The 19,003-nt window shown below is 31.7% G+C and overlaps 2 protein-coding genes and 1 non-coding gene across 3 annotated transcripts; 2 read left to right on the plus strand and 1 right to left on the minus strand.

Annotated features, from left to right (window-relative positions):
- Window positions 1–799: 799 nt before the first annotated feature.
- LOC113389304 (zinc finger protein 525-like) lies at window positions 800–1,888 on the minus strand. The gene is made up of 2 exons (XM_026626351.1): window positions 1,405–1,888; window positions 800–1,185 (listed from the first exon to the last, which is right to left on the minus strand). Exons 1-2 carry the CDS (start codon window positions 1,886–1,888, stop codon window positions 800–802), a joined length of 870 nt encoding a protein of 289 aa, XP_026482136.1.
- Window positions 1,889–3,883: 1,995 nt separating this feature from the next.
- LOC113389130 (coronin-2A-like) lies at window positions 3,884–11,718 on the plus strand. The gene is made up of 6 exons (XM_026626183.1): window positions 3,884–3,904; window positions 4,267–4,371; window positions 7,045–7,285; window positions 7,608–7,777; window positions 7,941–8,132; window positions 9,229–11,718. Exons 1-6 carry the CDS (start codon window positions 3,902–3,904, stop codon window positions 9,346–9,348), a joined length of 831 nt encoding a protein of 276 aa, XP_026481968.1. The 5' UTR covers window positions 3,884–3,901; the 3' UTR covers window positions 9,349–11,718.
- Trnap-ugg lies at window positions 5,335–5,406 on the plus strand. The gene has a single exon. It is a non-coding gene; the product is annotated as a tRNA-Pro (tRNA).
- Window positions 11,719–19,003: the final 7,285 nt, after the last annotated feature.

Here is a 19,003-nt window from a genome sequence, read left to right on the forward strand (position 1 = left end):
AAAATTGTCGAAAAAAAAATTTAACGAATAATTACAAGGAGATGTTGGTGCGGATGTTTACCAAAAACTAATCAGTATCATTCCCAATCAATATCTTTTGAACGGTTTTTGAATTATCAAAATTGTTTCAGAATTGTGAGCTCAAATATGTCGATTCTAAAAATCAAAGTCTAATTGAAATAGAAATTCGCCTGAGCAGCTTGGTGTAATCATAGGTATATCAAAAAGTTCAAAAATCGGCCCAAATACACACTTTTTTTAAATTGTTCTCATTTGATTCTGAATGACATGAAACTTGAAGAAAACATAAAACTAGAAAAACAGATTTTCTGGCGAAAACAAACTTTTTCTTAGGGAAATTAATACAAATCTGATAACAAGCTGACCAAGATTAGCATTTAATCTGGATGGTAATCTACATTAGTTAATATTCAATTTAAAACTAAGCTAAATAAACTTAAAAAAATATAAAATGTAACAATTGCTTTGACTATCAATAAATGCATATTATGTGATGTGTACTGTATATTTCATACTATTTACATATACATATACATTATATTATATGCAAAGATACTTTAACTTGTTTCCAAATATTGAAATTGAGTTAACAAATATGTTCATTTATTAATTTTCTTCAAACTTCCCACCATGAAGTGCCATGGGCTCTTTTAATTTACTGGATTGAGTAAATCTCTTATTGCATATTTCACATTTATAAGGATTTTCTCTGGGACAACACAGCGTGTGACGTTTCAGACTACTTGATAGTGTGAATGTCTTATTGCATACATTGCATTCATGGTGTCTGAGTTTGACTGTGTTTGAGCATGTGACTTTTCAAATTACCTAATCGTGTAAATGTCTTATTGCATATACTGCATACATGGTTACGCTCACCATTGTGAATGAGCATGTGATTTTTCAGACTACTTTTTTTTGTGAATTTCTTATCGCATGTACTGCATTCATGGGGGCGCTCACCACTGTGAATGAGCATGTGACTTTTCAGATAACTTATTTGTGTAAATGTCTTATTGCATACATTGCATTCATGGTGTCGTATGTCACTGTGTTTGACCATGTGACGTTTCAGATCACTTTTCTGTGTGAATTTCTTATTGCATACATTGCATTCATGGTGACGCTCACCACTGTGAAATAGCATGTGACGTTTCAGATGACCTAATTCTGTGTATGTCTTTTTGCATATACTGCATACATTGTTACGCTCACCATTGTGAATGAGCATGTGACTTTTCAGATTACATTTTTTTGTGAATTTCTTATCGCATATACTGCATTCATGGGGGCGCTCACCACTGTGAATGAGCATGTGACTTTTCAAATTACATAATTGTGTGAATGTCCTCTTGCATATACTGCATTCATGGTGACGCTCACCACTGTGAATGAGCATGTGCTTTTTCAAAGTAACCAAATCTTTGAAAGGCTTTTTGCAAATTTTGCATGGAAAAGAAAATTCTTCAGAGTGTGTATTCATATGTGATTTCAACCCTCTTGATAGTTTGAAAGTCTTATGACAGATTTCGCATTCATATGGGCGTTCTTTACTATTACTAGACATGTGATCGACCACATGCTCTTTTAATTGATCTGATTCGGCAAATGATCGATTACAAATGTCACATTTATAAGCTGATGTCTCAAATAATTCCTGTTTAATTTCTTCTTCTTTAGTCACCTCGGAATTCATGAATTTTTCTGAACACGTTTTATAATCCTCAGTACATGATTCAGATTTAACGATATCATCGAAAACATCAAACTCATCCTCAACTTCGGGTTTAATATCTTCTACCGAATATTCTGGTGGTTCGCTTTTAATTGCTTGATTATTCATAGATATTATTAATTCTTCTGACATTTTTAAATACTTTCACTGCATATGCAGTGATCTCACTAAATATTTACAAAAGTAGTCGTGGGCTTAATAATAATTTAGAATAATCAACTTTTAATCTTGTTCAAAAATAAATGATTTCAACTGAATTTAATATTTATTATTTGACATTTAGAGCAGGGCCTATTGTCTCAAAACAAAATCCGCGTTCACAAGGTTTAGTTAGGGGTCCAACAGTCGCAAATTTAGCGCTAGTAAGCCGATGAAAAAAATATTGTCAAATGCATATGCATACTCTTCTTTTATCTATGGTCAAATGGTTTATCATTATTTTATGTTCGTTACTAAGAATCGGCTGTGTAATTTTTGTATCAGTTGACAAATTGTGATTCATCTGTTCGTTTGCATTTGAACGTTTGTTAATAAAGATTTTATTAAGAATTGCATTTAAATTCATATCCCTTAGACAAAATGAAAAGCACAGCTTCAATCTCAGATAAACTAGTGGGGCGCATGGCATCGTACTTTAAGGCAAATTGCTGGAACTTCCCGTACCGTAACTAAATTTTCGAGGAATATTAAATGTTTTCGAACAATATCGTTAAATATTTATAAGAATTATATAAACTGAATTGAAATTATTTGTTTGAAGTATATTAGAACTTTAGTCAGAATTAAGAATAAAATCTGAATTATTTTAGATATACAAAAAATTAAAAAAAAAAAAAAATATCGAAACAATTTTTTTTCCAAAATCAATTATTTGTGTTAAAACGAGCAGAAAGTTCTGTGAATCTTTCAAATCGAACCCTTAATTCTCTCAAAAACTGCAATTTTTTGCACATTTAACTCTGTATCTTCGAAACGACTGGGCCTGCCTTTGCCAAAAACTAATAACCACTTCTCCCAATCATTACTAATTGAATGCTTTTCAGTTGTTTCAAATCCGATGCTCCGTTCTCTCAAAAACTCGATTTCTATTTTCTGTACTTTTTGCTCTTTATCTCCGTAACTGCTGAATCTGTCTTTGCCAAAAACTAATCAGCACATCTCGCTATCAACAGGAATCGAATGTTTTTTGAACCATTCAAATCGGTTGATCCGTGCGCCCGAAAACGTGAACGAAAAAATGCGGACCACACAAAACACACACCACACACATCAATTTTTTCTGAGGTGTGCCAAAATGTTCAGAAACCTTCAAAACGTCGAGAAATGCAAAAAATTTTAATTTCGATTTTTGGATGATTACAATAACTTACCCTACGGGAAGTTAATACTACGTAGTGCCTTGAGTTTTATCGTATTACACTTTAGGGAAAGAGACCAGTTATTGGTTTATAAGACTTAAGAATGACAGACGATGTAATGAACTAACACCATATTGCATTATTCACTAAATTAACTAAATATTTAACTTCCCGACGGAGAAGTTTGTTTTCATGAAAAAAACCGATTCGCTAATTTATGTTTTCTCAAAATTGCTTTTGTGATGTGATGAGTCAAACATTGTCAATTCACCAAAATTTAAAATAGTGACCTACAATTTTAGGACATACCGGAACCTGTGTCCTGTGTCTGTGCAATATAATTAATATAATCACAGTTAATTTAAGTGTGTTTAAGATAATTCTATTCGAAATCGCAATGTTTAGATTTAATTGAAAGCGATAACTTTATTTACAAAAAACAGTTGAAAATTGTATCTATCTAAATTTCAATTTCGATTGATTAAGTTTATTCTTACACATTTCGGGAAGTTCATGCATCTTGCCATAAGGCTAAATGCTACATTCACCTAGTTTATATATTTTTATATTTCTTTCTCTATTTTCAGGAAGGTTTTTGTCACACAGGAACCAAAGCTAGCAAGACCACATTTTTATCCAATGGACGTGTATTGACCACTGGTTTCTCTCGCCATTCCGACAGACAATGGTCCGTTTGGGATCAGCACGACCTTAGTGCACCATTGGCAACTGAGGTCATAGACAGTTCTTCAGGAATGTTTTTCCTTATTACGATTATGACACGAATATGGTGAGTTGACGATTAATTACTAAATCATCATAATATATTTTTATGGTTTGTCGCAATCGTTGCGAGATACGATAAATAGTTTTATGGATGAGTTTGGAATGTTTCTATTTGTTATATAATTACTAGTTGCACAGTAACTTATGGATGATACATACTTTTCATTTGTTAATTAAAATTTGTATAACATCGATCAAATTTTTTAATCAACTTTACGGATTGGTCTAAGAAGAGCATTAGATTTTTGCATAGATGAAACCATCATCAAAACCAATGCCTAGATGAAACCATCAATCATAACCAGTATGTTTTCTGGTTTTAAATACATTAAAATAATTATATAATTTTTTTTCTAAATGTTTCAGATATATCTTGCTGGTAAAGGAGATGGAAACATTCGCTACTACGAGGTTGTCGATAATGCACCACATATGCATTACTTAAGTCAATTCCTTTCTGGAAACCCACAGGTATTTCAAAACTAGTAAATCTTAAACTTATTAACTTCCCGAAGGAGAAGTTTATTTTTATCAAAAAATCCGATTCGTTAATTTAGTTTCCTCGACGTTTCAAGCCATTCTGAATCGAATGAGACCAACATTTGGAAAAAGTATGTGTGTGTGTATGTGTGTGCGTGTATGTGAACAGATTTTTGCCGTAAATCGGCGTTTTCTCAAAAACGGCTGAACCGATTTCAAAAATTAAAAGGCATTCGGTGTATCTTGATGAGGACTAGCGTTTATCAATTTTTCTCGACGATCAGCCAAGCCGTTTCTTCGAATCGATTTTGAAAATTCAAAAAAGCATATTGGTTGGTTTACCTGATTAAGTTTTGGTTAAGATCGGCCCGGCCGTTTTCTTGTAATGAGGTGTTAAAAAATTATTTTCGACGATTTCTATGATTGTTCATTGATGGTGGATACCATAGTCCTATAATTCTAAAAGTGGTCCACATGAACCCCAGGAATTCAACAACATTTAAGAGGTCTCGTCATCAAAAAAAAAAAAAAATCCCGGTATGATTCCCGCTTTGGGTGGGGAGGTCCCGGGTTCAAATCCTGGACGAGCGCGGGCACATATTATTTACTACAATATTGTATTGTATTTGGATCGTTTGTTTAGGGGTATGATTTCTGCTTAAGGTGCGGATGTCCCGGGTTCAAATCCCGGACGAGCCCGGACATTTCTTTGAATTCGAGTACATATATACTACAATGATGTACATTGGATGTAACATGGGTTACAGATTAGTGTAGATATAAGTTCCATGTTAGAATAAGCAATGTTTTAGGATAAGTGATTATTAAATGTAAATATAGGTTAGTTAATTAAGTAACGAACAAACGTCTTTTCATTAGTAATATTTAAAGTTTAACCGAAAGGTTGGTGGATTGAACCTACGCGGGCACGTACAACTCGTGGGTACAACTCGTGGCTCGTTGGTCTAGGGGTATGATTCCCGCTTTGGGTGCGGGAGGTCCCGGGTTCAAATCCCGGACGAGCCCTGACATTTCTATAAAATCGAGTGCCTATTATTTACTAAAATGTTGTACATTGGATCCAACACAAACACGCAATGGGCAAATCATGTGTAAAATGTGTTTATTGAGATGTGTTACTATTATCAAGAAGCGATAAGAGCCTCCGTGGCGCAATTGGCTAGCGCGTAAGTTTTAAAATGTTGTACATTGGATGCAACACAAACACGCAATGGGCAAATCATGTGTAAAATGTGTTTATTGAGATGTGTTACTATTATCAAGATGCGATAAGAGCCCCCGTGGCGAATTGGCTAGCGCGTTCGGCTGTAACCGAAAGGTTGTTGGTTCGAGCCCACCCGGGGGCGTAAAGTAGTTATTATTTATACTCTGGAATATTCAATGCATATTGTTTATACCCAATAGTATTTGATGATTATATTATTCATCATATATGTAGTTTACACGAGCCCGGACATTTCTTTAAATTCGAGCACATATTATTTACTACAGTATTGTATATTGGATCGAGAACATATTATTTACAACAATGTTGTACATTGGTTCCAACACAAACATGCACTGGATAAAACCCGTGGCTTGTTGGACTAGGGTTATGATTTCGGCTTAGATATTAAACGTAAGTTGCAAATCATGTGTAAAATGTGTTTATTGAGTAGAACACGTGGCATGTTGTACATTGGATGCAGTGGGTACAACCCGTGGCTCGTTGGTCTAGGGGTATGATTCCCGCTTTGGGTGCACACAATGAAAATAGGAGTCCACGGTAGTGGATATTTATACCACTGCACAAAAATGTTTGGGAACCTAGGCTCAGAGTCACATTTTTTATAGAGATTTTTTAGATATTTTTTACAACCTTAAGGCCACCTTCAACTAGTTTAAACATAGTTCTAGAAATAAGTCGGATCTAAATGGAATTTAATATCAAGATATTTTGTGAATTTCAATGTATGTACCTCTATACATAGTGCAGTTCAGATAAACTTTATTGCTGCGTTATTTAAACAACATGCCAAACTAATGGAGACGTCATAACATTAGTATCAGGTTGACATCTAAGTGAGAGTGGATTTTTGTTAAAAATTAAAGTCAATTTTATGGAACGAAATAACTTGTTTTTGGTTATTTATTGTCCATCTTGATCGATGACGTTTTGCTATCTTTCATCAGCATTATAATCTCATATTTATTGAACTTCTGTTTTTATAATATAGAACAATTTGATATGCTTATAATTATTAAAAGTTTTACCATTCAAGGGGTTTTGTAAACATTGAAATACCAAGTAATTACAAGATGGTGCTTGGTCAGGACTATATGGTGGATGTGGGAAAACATCCCAACCAATTTTCAATAATTTTTGCCATGTGGCCAAAGATGGCATACACATCTTGCATTGTTCTGATGAATTGTGACACTTTTTCGATTGTTCAGTTTTAGACGCTTTTTTCAAGAGCATTGTTCAATTTTGTTAGTTGTTCAATGAAGACGTTCGAATTGATTGTTCGGTTGGGTTGTAAAAGTTTACAATAGACAATACCTTTGTAATTCCACCAAACTGATAGCAAAATCTATATATAACAGTAAATATAATATAAATGAAATATTAATTTACTATTTACCATATTGTTTCTATTCCAGCGAGGTCTAGGATTTATGCCAAAACGCGGCCTGGACACGTCCCAATGTGAAGTATTCCGATTCTACAAGCTGCACGCGACTCGAGGCATCTGCGAACCGATTTCAATGATAGTTCCCAGGAAATCTGCACATTTCCAAGCTGATCTATATCCTGATACTGCCAGTGATAAACCTGCATTGACTGCAGAAGAATGGGCTTCGGGAAGAAATGCACAGCCTTTGCTCGTTTCCATGAAGACGGGTAATTGATAATTGAAAATATAATTGAATTCGTAGATAATAAGACAGGCTACAAAGAAATGGTGAATAAATTCAGAATAGGCGAAACAATTTAAACAATTGTTAAAGTCAAAATGTATGTAATCAACCCTCTTATAACGCGGTACTTTTGCAGCGCGATTTCCGTTCAACAGCTCATAAGTTTCATTCGCGCAACCTATGAATGACTCTAATAACTAGATATTGTTGTATGAGGATTTACCATAGGTTTTTCTATCGACTATTTTATGTTATGCCATGCTGATTTAGTATTAAGTTATAATTAAATACAATATTCATTTCAGGCGAGAACATTGATATAATAACAACGACTGGTACGAATAGAGCGCCTAAAAAACTTCTGGTCCAACAAAATGGTCATAATGGTGTTTCAGAAAATAACAAAAAGAAGTTTGCATTTTTGTCCTGCGAAACTGTACCAGATTATAGGCCCATGGACACCAATGATACCACGGTAAAAATAGTATAATATACTTTTTTTAATCTTAGTTAGGATGATTAGCTGGTAACTAGGTAAATGAAATTTTCATTATATATTATTTGAATTTAATTCGATTGTTTTTAAGTTAACATGTTGGTTTTGAGTTATGAAGTTGAATATTGTTTTATTTTTACAGCTGACCGAGAAAAACCAAAAAACGAGTTCTAACCAGAGCACAAAGTTCCACCAATTGCAACAAATGTTTGGTAATGGAACAAACAATAATGTGGTTAATTCTATTATTTCAAACGAATTAAATAGAGAATCGCCTAATAACTCACCTGCAAGAATTATTACGAATTCTGATATATTCCATTCAGAAAACGAGGTCAGTAAAATATTATGTTTCATGATAAATAATTGGTTGATGTGAGGTTTCAGTAATTGTCTAATGGCACTGGATGAGATACTTTTTGTATTTATATTTATAACTTGATTCTAAATTTATAATATTTGCGCATAGTTTTGTTTTGTAAGTTGATAGTGTGCTAAAAAGTTTAATTGATTCTACGTAGTAGATTTCAGCAATAGGCAGCATTTTTGTCATATTTTACTTTTTTACACTGGTAAAGGTAAAAATACTATTATCCAAAATCGATATGTTTGGATAGGCTGGTAATAGCAATTACAAATTTGGCAATTTTAGTGTCAAAGATGCACCACGATTTTCATTCATGTATTACTTTTTACAAAATGAGGATTAATAAACGTGAGATTTTTGTAAAAAGTGTGAGAACTAGTTCAAAACTTCGGGAAAATGAAATTTTTCACTGGAATAAATATACAAAACCTAGTACATTAAAATAGGGTAAGATTGCTTAAGTCGTGCTTAATAAGAATAAAAGAAAATCTTTAGCATTGAAATTTTTATTTATTGAAATTTTCTTTAGTTGGCTTATGATTAAAATGATATTTTCACGACTTTACGATATGTGCTTTCACTCAGTAACTATATTGTTAAGTCTGTGAGTGCTAAGTATGGAGATGAAACTGTTTTTGAAATAGCAGCCATTACATCCACTTGGTGTTTTGTAATTTGATCAAAATCTTTGGAAAATTGAATTCATTCATTACTTCTTCGCATTTATAAAAAAAATCAATAGTTCTCTATTATAACGGTACGAATAAGGAATTTTGTACAGGCACGACCTAAATTGCAAAGACTTTGGATAATGTGAGATAAGTGATATGAATAAACATTAATAAACAAAAAAATTCTGGATCATATTCTTATCATAATAGGCTTTATTTACTATGAGTTAGAAATGTTAGTAGAAGCTTAATGAAATTATTGCTGCTTAGCAAGGAAAAAATGGTATGGTGATGGACTCATTTTCTTCCAATCTTGGAAATCTTGTTATACGACTATATTTAATTATTTCGACTTGTTTTCTTGATAAAAACACATTCCTTATCTATTTTAGCTCCGCAAAGCTTACAACAAGCAATCGGAAGAACTTCGCCAAACCAAAAAACAATTGGCATTCTACGAGCGCAAGGTACGAGAGTTGGAGTCGATCATCAGGAACTTCAAAGAAAACTAATTATTATTATTGTTAAGTTAACATTTTCATAGTGATAACAAAGGGCTCGGAATGGAGAAGTTTTCTGGAAACAGAATTTTTTAATGTGGCAATGAAGGTCGTCGTTTATGTAGCTGGATGTTTGACTATGCTACTTACAAGGCAGTGTTTTTTGTCTTAAAAAATATTCAAGATGCATTGCTTAGGCGATATTTATGATAACAGTGTGAAAAATTCGCATGTTTGCGTAAGTATTTTCTTTACTTATAATTAGTAGCCGGATCTACTAAAATTACTTAGAAAAGCAGTAGAAACTCGATGAAGATCTATAAGAAGTTAATATGTTTGTGCACACTCTGTTGTATAGTACGAGTATGTACTTTTGTGAACTAATTAAAAAAATTAAAAACATATTTAATTAATTACCAAACTTCAAATCGTTTCATATGTTTTATGTGTGAAACGTCTGATGGCACAACTATATAGTTGTTTTTATAACTGATTCATACGAAGATAGGACCGCAACATGGCGTTCCCATAACATTTATATTTTATCAGAGAATTGGACCCTAAATTTAAAATCGCCCTTATTTGAATTAAATTTAAAGCATTGGCCTTGAATCATAGACCTTACACTACATGGACTGCTAGTCGAGTAAAAATAAGTGTATAATGTTAGAAGGGGACTGTAACGTCACTTGCTGAACGAGCGTTGCCGACAATAGTGGAGCACTCCCGATTGATTAAACGTAATATACATAGACCTTATGATATATAAACCTATTTTAACAGGTGTTACTGTTTACTAAAGAACGGCATTACTAAAATGGCCCGTGTCTGTCCACAAATAGTGGCCCACTTCTATCTACAATGCATCCCACATAAACACAATGTAAATAATCGGCAAAAGTCACTTTGCATTTCAAAGATTATATGTCTATATAAAATATTGCATATTTACTTGAATTTTTCTCGTTAAAACTCGATGACAAATCACGTAAGAGCGTACGAGGTTAAAAACTTTCTGGGCAAAATTCTTAGCGCGTTTCTCTGTACAGTGCGAGAGTAGGTTGATAACCTCCAAATGCTTTTTAAAATTTAGCAAGTATCAAAATATGATAAATATGTGCGCGGCTTAACAAACATGTTACTAGCCTTAGAGTTACTGTGGTGGCCCACTCCAACCTGTGGCCGGCATTATTATTGATATCAAAATTCTTACAATATTATCAGTTCACACAGTTGCCATAATATTATTAAAATAAATCTATCACAGATAATATTTGATTTACATTAACTAATGTGATAATTGTTTTGAATATAAATAATATCTGTTTTACACAATCATCAGTCCACACAATTGCCATAATATTATTAAAATAAAACATATGACCTCTGACATTTAATCAATCTGGAGTGTTCCACGATTGTCGACAACGCTCGTTCACTAAGTGACGTCACAGTCCCCTTCTATCTTTTGACACTTTATAAAATGGAAAACATCTAAGGACTAGCAGTCCATGTAGTGTAAGGCCTTGGATACATAAAATGCTACTTTAACCCTTTCAACTCGGATGCCGCCGCTCCGGCGGCAAAATTCATATAAATCCCGGATTTTACGAGTGGAAAGTGTTAAACCAAAAAAGTTACAATTTTGCACGTATTCACTATTTGCATTTGAAGCTTATTTGAGAAAAATTCATAACATTTAGGATCAATTACGAGGGTAATTATTTGGTAAATAATATGGCTATATTACCCTCATTTCTTTATATAATTTTGTAGGAAAAACTCTCAAAATACCATGTGTTTGCTGTGCAGTCAGGCGTTTTAGATGTAAAACGACAAACGTCAAAAATGTTATCATAACTGCATCTTTCGGATGTGACATGATAACACAGAAAGTACATAGCATTTTACTACCAATTTATATGAAGAAAGAAGTGTAACATAGGGTTGTCATGACAACGCTATGTTACGGTCTATTTTATCGGAAAATTAGCCTATATATAAACAAATATATAACTCCTCACGTTATAAAATCTTGCTAAACATATATCGTACATCCTTTTAATGTAAAAAAATGTTTATTTTCTTACTAGAAAACTTCTCTACGAGCCTGTTTAAAATATTACCAAGTTTACCGATATTTATAACATTCCCATTTTAAATTGTTGGCATTTTAAAAATCGCTGTAGTTTATAAAACGTCCCTGCTCATCTTCATAGTTAACACATGTGATAAAAAAATTTTAAAAATTGTGTAGACATTCTTTTTTAGCATATCATACATAAAACGAAACACATCTATCGTCCATCCATATCATAGAACAAAATTGAATTTAGACAATATTTTTATTTAAAAAATTATCAGATTTAAAAACTTAAATTTTAACTTAATATTGATAGCACTTTTTTCATAGAGCACAACATTAAAAATAGTAAAAAAATTGTAAGCTAAATGTTGAGCAACTGCGCTAATAAGCTATTTGCTTAGTTAATTGTTATAGGATAAAATTACAATTTATAGTTTATTAATATTTAATAAGTTTGAAAACGCGACAAAATTTTGCAGATAGATAATTGATGTATCTAGGAAATGCAAGTTTTTAATTCATATTAATAGCAGGGCTTTAATCATTTTATTTTTTTTTAACAGTATTAAGTTAAATCTTATATATACTTTTTATTCTTCGCTAAATGTTATTCTCTATTTTTAGGTAATATTTTCTTCAATTTTTTTATATAAAATTAAAAATATTTTAGTATAATTGTATAGTTAGTTTTAGTCTTAAAATCTAATTTATTGAAACCATTCATGTGTTATATGTATTTTATTGTTGGTACAATTTTAAGTTTTTACTTATTAATTTTATTCTAAGTATTAAATTTACGCATTACATTTATATATTATGTGTTATTCTTAATTATATTTGATACAAATATATTTTCATCTTTATTTGTTGATTGCTAATTATTTTATATTTTTAGGTTCTATTATTATAATATGTACAAAGTTTTTTTTTTTCGATTAAACTTTGTAATAATTTTTCAGTTTTGAATATGAACTTCAAAATATCGGTAATTGTTCTTTGGAATTCTTAGTTTTTTGGTTTTTTTATTCTTGAGTAAAGTTTACACTTCGATAAATCTCTCATCAAGAAATTTTATTTATTTTTCTTATCACATTTCTATGTTTTTTATAATATGATTTTTATATATGATTTTATATAGTAAGTACTTGTATGTTGTGGATAGTTGGTGTATGAAGATTGTAACAAAATTGTTTTTTTTTTGTCAAAAACAAAGATGCTTGATGTTTTGAATCTCCAAAGTCGTGATATAAAATCAACCCTCCTATAACGCGGTTAGTGCGTACCGTGTAATATGGAAACCGTGCTAAGAGAAATCCGGATTTATCATGCTAATTCGTAGTGCGTTGTATACAAGCCGCTTATCGCGTTGTATGGGAACCGCGTTCTAAGAAAATCAGAATTAGTACACCACACATCATTTGTACCGCGTTTTAAGGGGATCAATAAATACAAAAGACGTAAGTTGTTTTCATTGAATTGAAGAGTTCTTATTATATGATAAAAAATATAAATATTTTCATTGATTTAAAGATTTTGTATGAAGACATGATAACAATTTAATTTTTTATGTAAGGATATGTTTAGCTCTTTTTTTAGATAGACTAACGTTCTTTGAAAGAGCTTTGACACTACTAAAGCTGATGTCATACATATTTTTATATGCATATGGGCCATTTATCGTATAAAATATAAATGTTACGAAACTCCTATATTACGGGTCTATATTCCTATGAATTGGTAGTAAAAAAGCTATACGTCACCTGCACATTCAGGCATTTTACACATAAAACCTAACTTCATGCATGTGTTATCAAACAGACATCAGTTGATGCTCTTTTCATGCGTTTTGTAGGTTAGGTTTTATGTGTAAAACGCCTGACCGCACAGCAAACACATAGCTTTTTGAAAGTTTTTTATTACCAGCTCATACGAATATAGACCCGTCACATAGCATTACGGTAACATTTCTATTTTATCCGAAAATTGGCCCCATAGTGTCAAAAATATTGTAGTCGATAATAAAACTTTTATTACAATTATCGTCAAAAATAAGAGAGTCAATAATAAAATTATTCAAATGGAATAACTTATTGACTGTTAACGAATGGCCGCGTTATAGGAGGGTATGTATTACGAAGACCACGCTATAGGAGGGTTGACTTATACAGTTTTGAGAATTAAAAGGCCAAAACCACGATATTGAACATATTCTAAATATTATAAATGTTTTTAATAACAGTGGCAGAGTGATTCTAACGCCGCCACTGTCTTTTAACAATTAGTGTAATGTTGTTAAATTCATCTATAGATTATTTTTTGTGCATTGCATTATATTTATAGAATTATAGATTAAATTCTATTTTGAGAACAATTTTTGAAAATGTCGCGAAGCCAAAAAGCCTTATATATGTGTTGTAGCTTTTTATATATTTGCAGCTTTTTTACTAGTTGTAAAATTTTCAATATTAAAACGTCAGTATTATAGCAAAAATGAATTTTATTTAGATCACCTTTATTAAAAAAAAGTTGTGTTCTCAGGGGCGAAACTATGCATGTATGAATAGTCATTAGATTGTTGATTTAAACAAGGAAAACTAGATTAAATGTTGCGATAAAATGAGTAATGACAATTCAAGGTAGTAATTATCACATTAACCACAATTTTTACTTTACAGTTTTTATGTATTTTTATATAAATTATATGTATATTTAATTTTTATATAAATTATATGTATATTTAATTTCTATTTAAATTATATATTACGATTTTCAAACTTCTGTTAAAGCCCCCTTTTTTGCGTCAAAATATTAATTTTATTTAAAAAAAATCTTCATTATTTCATTTCATATTTTGGGGAAATGTATATAAAGGAATCTTACTTCAGAAGTTCAAAAATCATAATTAATAATAGATACCCAGAAAACAACCCCAGTAGAAATGAATCGTGGCCAGAGAGGTAAAAAATCATGGCGCAAATCTTGTTTTTAGATGGACCGGACAATATTTGTTTCCAAAATTATGGAAAATTTGGAAAATTTATGGGAGAACTATTTTATATGGTTATATTAGAAAAAAATATGTTTTTTTTCACGTCTAAATTTATATTTACACGAATTATACATAATTTTTAGATGAGGGCGTGATGGATAGATTTGCTGTGCGACCAAGATTCGTTTCAACTTGGGAAATACATGGTATTTATAAGGGTCACGAAAAAAATTAACTTTATATAATTAATAAACTATTAATTACCACCAAAAACATGATTAAAGCCTTTAAAAAGTCATATGCTCGATCGCAATTAATAGTTTGATATAATTTTTTTATAAATTCGATATAAATTTCAAATGTGGGCGTAATGGAAGAATTTGGTGGGCGACGAAGATGTGTTTCTTCAGTATTATCGAACTTGGGAAATATATGGTATTTATGTGGGTCACGAAAAAAAAATCAACTTTAAATAATTAATTAGCACCAAAAACATGATAGCAAAATCAAGATGGATAAATTTTTTTTTTTTCTGAAATAACAATTTGAAATTGGAATGGAACATAGTAGCGGACTTCCAGAATCTCGATGAGGTTACAACCTCATTAGTTCCTGCCACCAAACTATATTTAGCATGCAGCAGTGATATCAATGCTCGCCTTGTATGAAAAAGGAAACTTTGACGCCAAACACTCTTCAACCGAGCACTTTCTGAAGGGGTAAGTTTATTATTTATTCATATTCATACATATATTATATATACATATGCGTATATATGTACATTTGTGCAGGCTGCCCCAGAAATCAACATCAAACCGAAAAGGGATGACAGGATTGATTGTAGTCATCATCAGAAAAAATCTATTCTATGAAGTTTGAAAATTATGACATTTAAGAAAAATCTCGTTTTTGCAGTTGAAAATGAAATTAGATATGGATAAGGGGTATGTTTGCCATGCGTAAAATATATAATGAGGTTATTAAAATTTGTTAGCAAAAATCGTGTTTTTATGTTTTATGTCGGTTTTTATATTTTATTCGTTTTTTTAACTTCCCGTAGGGTAAGTTATTGTAATGGGCCGAAAATCGGAATTGAAAATTTTTACATTTCTCGACGTTTTGAAGGTTTCTGAACGTTTTGGCATACCTCAGAAAAAATGGATGTGTGTGTGTGTGTGTGTGTGTGTGTATGTATGTATGGATACAAATTTTCGTCCACGTTTTCGGGCGTACGGATCAACCGATTTGAATGGTTCAAAAAACATTCGATTCCTATTGATAGGGAAAAGAGCTGATTAGTTTTTGGCAAAGGCAGGTCCAGCCGATCGGAGCAAAGAGTGCAGAAAATAGAAATCGAATTTTTGAGAGAACGGAGTATCCGATTGGAATGATCTAAAAAACATTCAATTAGTAATGATTGGGAGAAGTGTTTATTAGTTTTTGGCAAAGGTAGGCCCAGCCATTTTGAAGATACGGAGCTAAATATGTAAAAAATGGCAATTTTTGAGAGAACTAAGCGTCCGATTTAAATGATTCAAAGAACTTTCTGCTTGTCTTAACAAAATAATTGATTTTGGAAAAAAAAATTTGTTCCAATTTTTTTTTTTTTTTTTTTTTTTTTTTTTTGTAGTTTTTTGTATATCGAAATATTTCAGATTTTATTTTTAATTCTGACTATAGTTCTAATATACTTTACAAATAATTTCAACTCTGCAATTCAGTTTATATAATTCTTATAAATATTAGACAATGTTACAATATTTATAATAATCTATTTGAAAACATTCAATATTCCTCGAACATTTTGTTACGGTACGGGAAGTTTCAGCAATTTGCCTTAAGGCACGATGCCATAATTGCCTCAAGACAGAATTCCACTTACAGCTAGTTTAGTATGAAACTAACTAGTGGTGCATGGCATCGTGTCTTAAGGCACATTGCTGGAACTGCCCGTAACAAAAATTATTTTTTTTAAACAAGATTAGTTTTTTTTCAACTATGAAAAAATTAGATTTTTGAGAAATTTGAAAAAAGATTTTTTTGAGAAAAAGTTTTTTAAACAATTTGTTTTCTTTATTATGAAGTATTTTGGATATTTTGAACTTTTTTTTAGAGCAATCGTACTGTTTTAGTTGCATAGAGACCAAATATCGAAGCGCGTAAGTGCCGCGTCGACGTCTAAAGGACAAACAATGTTACGGAACCCATAGAAATATAAATAAAATTTATACGTATTATAAAAATCTCCACAAAATATCTGGTAATTTGATGTGTCTATGTCTATTGATCATTTTTGACCGCCAAATGGCTTTCTTTTTGCGATTTTCGAAACCGCTAAACTTGCCCAAAAATTTAACGAGTTCATCTTGTTACTACAAGTGAAATGTTTTTTGAATTATAAAAATCGGACGCTCCATTCTCCTAAAAACTGAGTTATCGTTTTTGGAACTTCTTGCACCGCATGTTTGATTGACAGGGAGATGTGCTGATTAGTTTTTGGCAAAGGCAGATCCAGTCGTTTTGGAGCTACGGAGCAAAGAGTGCAGAAAATACAAATCGAGTTTTTGAGAAAACGAAGCATCCAATTTGAATGATCCAAACACTTTCAATTCGCAATGATGGGGAAAAGTGATGGTCAGTTTTTGGCAAAGGCAGGTCCAGCCGTTGCGGAGATACCGAGCAAAATGTGCAAAAAATGGCAGTTTTTTGACTTACCTAAGCATCCGATTTGAATTATTCAAAAGCTTTCTGCTTGTGTTGACACGACGATTGCACTTGGGAAAAAATAATTTCATTTTTTTTTTAATTTCCAAAAAATATTTTTTTTACTAAACTAAAGTTCTAAACATCACTTATATACTTTAAATAAATAATTTTAACTTTGCAATTTAGTTTATATAATTTTTATAAATATTAGACAATGTCTTTTAGTTTAAATTTGATTGATTAAGTTTTGTTCATTTACTTTTCTGTAAACATATATGAGTTATAGTATATTTGAAAACATTCAATATTCCTCGAATATTTTATTACGATACGGGAAGTTCCAACAATTTGCCTTAAGGCACGATGCCATATACCACTAGTTTACTCAACTTATACATACTACACTTACGTTTCTCGATTTTTCAACTCTATTCTAAAATAAGGATGAATTAAATATTGTATAGGTGAACCTATTGTAAAAGTTTTACCGAAATCTGTCGCTTACGATATATCCGATTCCTTGAACTCATGAGTCGGTGCACCTACCTATCCATAGCATGTTGCTTATTTAATCACCTCAACAATAATTTTGAAAGTGATCACACGTGGGATGATATTATTACGATTTATATTCTTAATTTATTTTATGATCAATTTATATTAATTTATATTCCTTTGCGTCTTCAGCTGAGTAGACCGCACGATCACTGAAGACGAACTTACCATACTGAAGAGTTTGCCTCGAGATGACCACCGTCTTAGCCTTGGTCGCGTTTCAATGCCGTGGGGTATCGATTTTCTTTAAAGAAGCTTAAACTGCACAATTATTTACTTCAGAAATGACGGTAGTTTCAAATCATAAATCGAAGGTACCTTTACCCCAATCAATATGTTTAAAAATCGATCCAAATAAATGCTTTCTACAATAATCTTTGTCATTTTTCTACAAAAAATACCGTTTTATCGACAGAGATATATAGAATTATCTTACCATAGGATAAGTTATTGCAATCGTCAAAAAAATAGAAATTGAGAATGTTTGCATTTCTCCACCTTTTGAAGGTTTCTAAACATTTTGGAATATCTTAACAAAATTGATATATTTTTGTTTCATAATCTCTCATATCAGACACCCCTGTCTGACTGAAACAAATATTGTTTTCTTCACTTCACTTCACTTATCATGCAATTGTGTTTAAAGACCTTCATGTAATTAAAATTAACATACATTCATTGACAGCTTGTAATTTTTTTGCCTTTTTCACTGGCGATATAATCTCATTCTTTGAACAGCTGTAATATCTGTTTTACCTAAAAATATTTACCATTTTAATAACTTCAAAGATTTATAGAAACTGCGAATAATATAGAAATAACTTCTAATCATTGATCTTATCAATCAATATTTTCAAAGAACAGGGTAATGGAATAAATTCATTTGATTCATTCATTTTTCATTAAATCGAGATTTGTACTATGATGTAACTTTAAAATGTTTATTTATCTATGCCGATTTCCTTGTTGATATCGGTACGCATACAACGTTGATTCCGGTACGCATACAACGACGGATCCTCTATTCACATACACGACGTCTAATCACAATCGACCCGTATAGAAATGATTTCATCGAGAGCCGTAATGTACGTTCGTTGCATTTGTACGGATTTACACTCTAGTCGGGCCTAAAGTGGTTTTACTTCAAAAAAATGTGTGTATTAGCAAGTGCGTATGTTTGGATATTTCGTCGATGATTTCGTGTGAGCAGGTCAACCAATCTGCATTATTCAAAAAGCAATAAATCGATTCCTATTGATCGGAGAAGCAGTGATCAGTTTTTGGCGAAGACAGGTCCCAGCCGTTTCAGAGGTAAGGAGCTAAATGTG

This window comes from Ctenocephalides felis, unplaced genomic scaffold (assembly GCF_003426905.1).
Source record: "Ctenocephalides felis isolate EL2017-DRISC unplaced genomic scaffold, ASM342690v1 CF-g0.4_SCAFFOLD_03573, whole genome shotgun sequence".
NCBI lineage: Eukaryota > Metazoa > Arthropoda > Insecta > Siphonaptera > Pulicidae > Ctenocephalides > Ctenocephalides felis.

What these genes read in the sequence shown, in the direction of transcription:
- LOC113389304 (XM_026626351.1), bottom strand. Translation starts at nt 1,888, where the DNA reads ATGTCAGAAGAATTAATAATATCTATGAATAATCAAGCAATTAAAAGC. An exon ending in GCACATGCTCATTCACAGTG is followed by an intron (nt 1,186 to 1,404) that starts GTGAGCGTCACC and finishes ACACAGAATTAG; the next exon opens with GTCATCTGAAACGTCACATG.
- LOC113389130 (XM_026626183.1), top strand. An exon ending in GCTCGTTTCCATGAAGACGG is followed by an intron (nt 7,286 to 7,607) that starts GTAATTGATAAT and finishes TATTCATTTCAG; the next exon opens with GCGAGAACATTGATATAATA. An exon ending in TGGACACCAATGATACCACG is followed by an intron (nt 7,778 to 7,940) that starts GTAAAAATAGTA and finishes TTATTTTTACAG; the next exon opens with CTGACCGAGAAAAACCAAAA.